The 6,621-nt window shown below is 58.3% G+C and overlaps 2 protein-coding genes across 2 annotated transcripts in view; one reads left to right on the top strand and one right to left on the bottom strand.

Annotated features, from left to right (window-relative positions):
- The first annotated feature begins 7 nt into the window (after positions 1-7).
- On the top strand, positions 8-2,758 carry ACD (ACD shelterin complex subunit and telomerase recruitment factor). The gene is given in 13 exon segments (XM_006172286.3): positions 8-173; positions 261-394; positions 564-657; positions 747-823; positions 939-983; positions 1,098-1,132; positions 1,282-1,433; positions 1,507-1,603; positions 1,690-1,776; positions 1,944-2,066; positions 2,069-2,271; positions 2,385-2,476; positions 2,559-2,758. Coding segments are annotated over 13 exon segments (1,317 nt in total). The 5' UTR covers positions 8-74; the 3' UTR covers positions 2,638-2,758.
- The window catches only part of CARMIL2 (capping protein regulator and myosin 1 linker 2), a 15,937-nt gene continuing 12,065 nt past the window's right edge, over positions 2,750-6,621 (bottom strand). Inside the window, exons 31-39 of the mRNA XM_027767019.1 lie at positions 6,136-6,510; positions 5,687-6,053; positions 5,482-5,604; positions 4,459-4,495; positions 4,224-4,295; positions 3,909-4,130; positions 3,670-3,750; positions 2,959-3,036; positions 2,750-2,879 (exon numbers count right to left, since the gene is read on the bottom strand). Of these exons, the coding sequence (XP_027622820.1) occupies positions 2,767-2,879; positions 2,959-3,036; positions 3,670-3,750; positions 3,909-4,130; positions 4,224-4,295; positions 4,459-4,495; positions 5,482-5,604; positions 5,687-6,053; positions 6,136-6,510 (1,468 nt within the window). The 3' untranslated portion in view covers positions 2,750-2,766. The remainder of the gene's footprint in view (positions 2,880-2,958; positions 3,037-3,669; positions 3,751-3,908; positions 4,131-4,223; positions 4,296-4,458; positions 4,496-5,481; positions 5,605-5,686; positions 6,054-6,135; positions 6,511-6,621) is intronic.

The raw sequence follows: 6,621 nt of genomic DNA, 5'->3' as shown, positions 1-6,621 counted from the left end.
CCCGATGGGAGGCGGGGCCGCGGCGTCCGCGGGAAACCCAGGCTAGCGGCGTTCTGTCAGCTGCCGCCGCCGGAATGGCAAACCTGGGGAGCGTGGTCCTGCGGCCCTGGATCCGAGAGCTGATTCTGGGGTCAGAGGTGCTCTCAAGTCCACGAGCCGGGCAGTTGCTCAAGGTGAGCCCCCATTCAGGGCTCAGAGACTGGGGCTCGGGTGGGGGGCGGGGGCCCGGGGCAATGGGATTGACTGATCGCCGCTGTCAGGTACTGCAGGAGGCCGAGGCCCCGGGCCCATCTTGCGCCCCTAACGCGTCTGAAGGGGCCGTTCTGCTTGTGTCCGACGGGACCCACAGTGTCCGATGCCTGGTGACACCGGAGGCCCTGGACAATTCGAGCTGGTGAGAGGGGCGCCAGGGAGACCCAGGACTTGGGGATCATTTTCTAGCCTAAGAGCGCAAGGTTTGAGCCCGAGGAGGGGGGTCTTGAGAGGAGAGGGCGAGGCTTGAGTCCCAGGCGGACGGGTCTTGTGTTCTGGCGGGCTAGGCAGTGAGGGTCCCGCTCGCGCAGGGAGGAGAAGGAGTTCGGCTTCAGCGGGGCAGAGGGCCGGCTGCTGCTGCTGCAGGACTGTGGAGTCCGTGTCCAGGTCGCTGAGGGCGGTACGGTAAGTGGTGAGGCTAGCGCGGGCTGGTTACTGGGCTGGGCCGACTTAGTGACAGCTCCTGAAGCCTGCCCCTAAACTCTCTCCTCCAGCCTGCGGAGTTCTATCTCCAGGTGGACCGCTTCAGCCTGCTGCCCACGGAGCTACCCCGAGTATGGGTGATTGGTTGGTAAGTGAAGTTCCACAGGTCCCTCCCGACCTGGCTGGTATTGGCATCATAGGCCTCTTCCAGGGAAGAATCTGTTACACTGATTGCCCACCAACCTCTTTATTTTTTTCCCCAGCAACCTGGACTTAGATGTGCAGAAAAAACTCTATGACTGCCTTGAGTGAGTCTGGGGTCAGGATCTGGGGCCAAGCGTGGTCAGGTTGGGGAGTGGCAATTCTGGGAAGACGGTTTCAGGATTTTTCCTGAAGCCTATCGATATGCACTTTTCTTGTAGGGAGCACCTTTCAGAGTCTACCCCCTCCAATGCAGGTACTTAGAGGGTTTGACCAGTGATTCCTGACTCCTGTTAATGGCTCTCTGGCACTAACAACCCTGCTTTCTCAATAAGCTCTCTCCCGCCCCACCCTACTTCTGGTCTTCTTGGAGCCTCTACCTATCCCCTGGCCCCCTGTCCCCAGGCCTGTCACTGACCCAGCTTCTGGATGAGGTACAGGAGGATCAGGAGCATCGGGGAGCCTTAGTGCGCCTGGCTGAGAGCTGCCTGATTCTGGCAGGCCCTCGCACAGCACCCCGCCTCACCCACTGGGCAGCCTCACACAGCAGGGACACGGTCAGTCTGGGGCCTTCCTTGGGACACAGCAGGGTAAGGAGCGAGGCGCGGACTGTGAGTTCTTGTCGCACAGGAAGAAGCTGTATACACTGTCCCCAGCGTGTTGCTGCACATCTCCGAGAATGACCAGCGAATTCTGAGTTCTCTGGGTCCAGAGCAAAGGACACAGGGTAAGGGGGAGGGGAGAGATCAAGGGAGAGTACCTGGGGCCCAGGGCCTGAGGCCAAGGGCTGATAAACCTCTTGTGGACCCCCAGGCTCTGAACTGCCCCCACCAGACCCACTTCTGCAGGACCTATCTCTGACCCAGGTCTCCTCTCTTCCTTCTCCACCCGGTTCCTCAGGTGAGGTGGTCCCTTCTATCATTCAGAGACTGGGGCTGCGCAACATGTTGGGACAGGTTCACAGTGGGTGGGGGATGAGCACAGTCCTGGTAGGACTGCCTGAGCTTGCAGACCTCTCAGCGGTATGAGCTGGGAGGCCTGTGACCACAGTGATCCCTTCTCCTCAGGAACTCCTGCCATACCCAGCCATAAGCCACCAGAGGACAGTGATGCCAGCATCAGCCTTCTGCCTGCCCTGTCCATGGCTGCTCCAGACCCAGCACAGAGGGGTGACACCCAGACCCTACCAGCTACCCAGCCCCCAGCCCCCCACACTTAAGCTGCTCTCCTAGTCTCTCGCCCCTGGGCCAGGGCCCCAGTCCACAACAGGCTCCTGTAACCAGGGCCCAGAAACCCACCCTGGAGTTCAAGGGGGTAGGGTTGCCTCCCAAGAACCAGCAGCCTTCTCCAAGGACCAGAATCACCACGAGAGCTAAGGAGCCCTGCCCTGTCTGGGTGAGCACAGTTGAATGGGGAGGGCTTTGGGTAGAGCTGGGAGTATCTGAGGTAGCCTTGGATGGGGTTAGGTATCCTTGTTGGCCCCTCCCAAGATATCAAACCCCTTTTAGGATCCCCCAAAGAGGCATCACGATGGTTCTGCCTTCCAATATAAGTATGAGCCACCCTGCACCTCCCTCTGTGCCCAGGTCCAAGCTGCCAGGTGAGTGCCTGGGGCTTGAACTCTTGACTCTGCTGGTTACCAGCCCAGGTTACAGTGACCTGCAGCCATGATTTCTTCCCAGGCTTCCTCCCCAGCTCATAGCCTGGGCCTTGCACTTTCTGATGGAGCCACAGCCAGATTCCGAGCTAACCCAGGTGTGAGAGGTCACACAGGCATGGGAGGATGTGCGCACATGGAGCCAGGCCTGGGGTGTACACACAGTGCTCTCTACATGCAGCTTCCTTTGAGTTTTTTAATAAAATAATCTCATGCGGCAAGATAGGAGAGGATCAGGGGTTGGTGCTGCCGCCTCTTTGGTCTGTGGCTGGGGAGGGTGGGCTGTGCTCAGGGCTGGAGGGCTGTGTGTGCTGTCGGGGCAGAGGCTCAGTTCCAAGGCCAGATCCTGTGAGGGAAGAGATGAAGGGTCAGAACTGGGCCCAGCAATCCTTTGTGCCTCCCAGTTGGCCCTGGCTCCCTCTTACCTAGGCTTGGGGATGGGGGGGCCTCAAGCTTCGGCCTGCGTTTGAGGACAGGGGAGCGCTGCAGCCGCAGGGGCCGATCTGAGGGACACACAAGAAAGGCTTGGGGCTGGGTTGCTAAAGGTGCAATCTCTCCATCCCAGCCCCTCTCCACCTAGAGCACACAAAGCATGTGCACATAATGGTGCCTCAGAGCTTCCCCCATCCCCAGCATCCTCTCACCTAGGCAAGAGCTGCTGTTTGGGAGGAGGAGCCAAAGCTAGTAGAAAGGGCTTATTGTCAAACCCTTGCACCCTGCCTTCTGGCTTCCTGATTTCTTTCTTTCTTTTTTTTTTTTTTTGAGAAGTTTTTGCTGTAGGGGGCGTGTGCTCACCCGAAAGACAGACAGACAGACAGAAAGTGAGAAATCACACCCCAGGGGAGATGACCACGCCACAATCCCTTTTCCTTTATACTCCTCTTGGGATCTTGGACACACACGCACACACTTCCGGTGTGAGTTTAAGCTACTGGGTCTGGGACTCAAACCGTGGTTGACTACATGGGAGTCCAGCAACATAGCCATTATGACATCTGCTCGTCCTGGCTTCCTGATTTCTTGAGCCCTCACACCATTAGCGGCCCCTCTGAGGACCAGCCATGAAGGGCACTCAGGAGCCCAGCCTCCCCCATCTCTTCCTGCACTCAAACACACACAGAGGTGTCTCCCCTCACCAGCAGGGGCCTGGAGCTGGTCTTCATGCACAGACACTGCTCGTCGCCCTGCCGAGAGAGGCCGCGGCCTCAGCTGGCCATCTGAGGGAGGCCAGGGTGTCAGCGTATGGTTGCAATAGCTGCTCCCACTCCAGCCCTTGCCCCCCCACCTTCAGGGGCCCCAAAGGAGCTACATTCCCTGCAGGGACTCCTCCAGTCCCCAGCCCAGGATTGGGGTGGGGTATGGGGTTCCTACCTACCTTCATTCCTGGGGCCTAAGCAAGGGTCCTCTGGGAGGCCCAGGCTGTCTGGGGAGGGGCTAGCTCTGCGGGGACTTGGGCTGGGACAAGGGGAGGGGGGGCCTGGACCATCCTGTTGGCCCCAGCCACGGCCTCTGAGCTCTGCATTCAGCTGTTGTCCCAGTGTCTTCCAGGTGGCTGACTCAGGCCCCTGACCCCCTGGGCCGGGTCTGCAGGAGGGGTCTGCAGGGAGAAAGGTGTCAGCTGAGGTGACAATCTGACCCCCTCCCGGCTATCTGTACACCTCTCCCAATGGACACAGTGGCCCTTACTCACCGGCAGACACAGAATGGGTGCGAGACTTGATGGAGATAGGAGGGGTCTCCGTGGAACTGTCCATAATGTCACCTGCAAAATGGGGCTGAGGGCTCAGGCACTGGACCTTCAGGGTAGGGGGAAGAAAAACCTGGCCTCTTCCCCTTTGTCCCCCAGGAGAGCAAGTGCCTTGGGGACTATTTCTAAGGACACCTCTTCCCCATAGCATGCTGCCCTACCCCAGGATCCCACTTACCGTCTGAGCCAGCTTTCTTGATCTCACCATCTTTGCTCTGTAGGAAACAGGGCGATCAAACTCCAGTCCTGCCTCATCCCGCACCCTTTGTTCTTTCTTGTTATAACCCAGCCATAGAATGCTACCTGGGCTGGATAAGAACATGGCAGACCCAGTCCCGGCCCTCTTAGAGCTCAGTCAGTCTGGGATGGTAGACAGTCAGCACCCAGAAATGGCCATATGTGTGCATATTCGCACACAGAGATTATGCGGTTTCTTAACTTTGATGCACTTTTCACACTTCAGTCTAAGTTCAAGCCAGGTCTTGCTTTATGTTTTTTCTGAAAAGCTATTAACCGGATGGTACATAGGGCTGTGGTTCTTATTGGGAACTGTGACCAATGACATTACCTGGTAGCTCCCATGGAAGGGGCAGGCCCACAGGGAAGTGCTGGGCTGGGTAAGGAGACCCTGGTGTAACCCATGGGTGATGGTGAGACTGGAAGTGGGACAGGGAAGGGATCCAGACCAAGGACATGTGTAGACATCTGAGATACACCCAGTGGAGAATAGTGTGGGCAAAAGTGACCAGGGTCTAGACACCATAGGGCCTTGAGGCAAGGTTAGGAGCCTGGACTTTTTTGAGACGAAGCCCTTGGAACCTGGAGGACTTGCTATTTCAAGTACAGGTGACAAAGATTTGTGTTACGGGCAACCATGGTTCAAGTCCTGGACCTGGTGGCTTACTTTCTCACTTTCTCTCTCTCTGTCTCTCTCTGATCAAATTAAATGAATGAATAAATAAAGTTAAATAAATAATTCTTAAAAAAAAAAAAAAAAAGATTTGTGTTAGGTCTGCAGAGCAAGGACTTCCCCAGGTCCCTGGAGGAAGTAGTGGCCTGGGTCAGGGCCGAAGCCCTGACAGCTGTCTTGAGGTGGGGGGAGCAGAACTAAGGAGTAGACCGATCTCCTCCCTCCTGGTCGCTTATGTCGCCCACAGACTGCCACCTGCCCATCACCTCACACTCGTCCCCCACAGCTCACTTGCTTCCTCTTGCCTTCGGTGCTCCCGCTGCCTCGGCTGACACCGATCCTCTGCAGCATCACTTGTACCCGCTGTTCAAAGGACGGGGCCAGCTCAGTGTCTCCCCGCTCCAGGGGCCTCCGCTAGGGACAGAAATGTCTGGGTGGAGGGCAAGCCCACCGCCCTCAGTTCCACAAGACCCCTCACCCCTGTCACAGGCCTCACCTTGTCGGATCTGGCAGCCAGTGTCACCTCCTCTTCCTCCTCAGCAGGCAGCAGTATCATGGAGTAGGCCTTGCTCTCCCGTGTGTAACGAGGCCGGTTCCTGCGGGCAGGGTCAGGGCTGCTGGTGCCACCCTCTGCCCCACCAGGTTCCTCACCACGGCTGGGACGAGCTGGTGGTCGCAACAGGTCCCCAAGTGTGGTTTTTCGGGCACGGGGAGCTGCCCCAGGGCTGGTCTCTGGATCAGGCCGTGAGCCCCGTGTTGAGCGAGGCTTCTTGAAGGCAAAGAGGGTACCCAGTTTCTTTCGTAGTGTACGGGGGACAGGAGTAGCACCCCCCTCGGTGGCCAGGTCCTCCTCGGGGGCCCAGCTGTAGGGACAAGCAGCAGTTAGTGAGAAAGCTCCTGGGACATCCCACCCTCTCCCACCACCTGCAACTGCCCCTCACTCACAGGCGATCCTGCTGGATCAGCCTTTTCGAGAAGAATTCCTCCACGCCCTCATCCACGCGGGCACTGAGCCCATTCCCTTCTTGTGGCAGGGCAGGAGGCACCTGGGGAACACCATGGAGGCAAAGGGTCAGAGCTGGTACAACTGTGGCATCTCTTCTTTCTTCCCAGTCCAGCAGCCTGACCTGGGTAACTCCAGGGTTTCGTTTATGGGGTGACCCTAGGGGGCTGCCGCTGCAAGCCCTCCCACTGTCCTGCTGCAGGCCGGACTTCACACCTTCTCTCACTCGCTGCCAGCCTGGCATGCACGCCCAACCCACACCCGTTCCTGTCCCACGGAGTATCTTATACGCCCCAAACCATCCGGTCACCAGCAGGCTAGCACCCACGCGCCCCCTGGGTCACACGTTCCCACCTGCCACCCCCTGTGCTCCAAACAGTTCCCTGCAGTACCCCCCACCCCCACCCCACCCGGGCTGCTGCCCGACC

This window comes from Tupaia chinensis, unplaced genomic scaffold (genome assembly GCF_000334495.1).
Source record: "Tupaia chinensis unplaced genomic scaffold, TupChi_1.0 Scaffold143830_1, whole genome shotgun sequence".
NCBI classification, from domain to species: Eukaryota; Metazoa; Chordata; class Mammalia; order Scandentia; family Tupaiidae; genus Tupaia; species Tupaia belangeri.
This window is presented reverse-complemented; position numbering and strand designations above follow the sequence as displayed.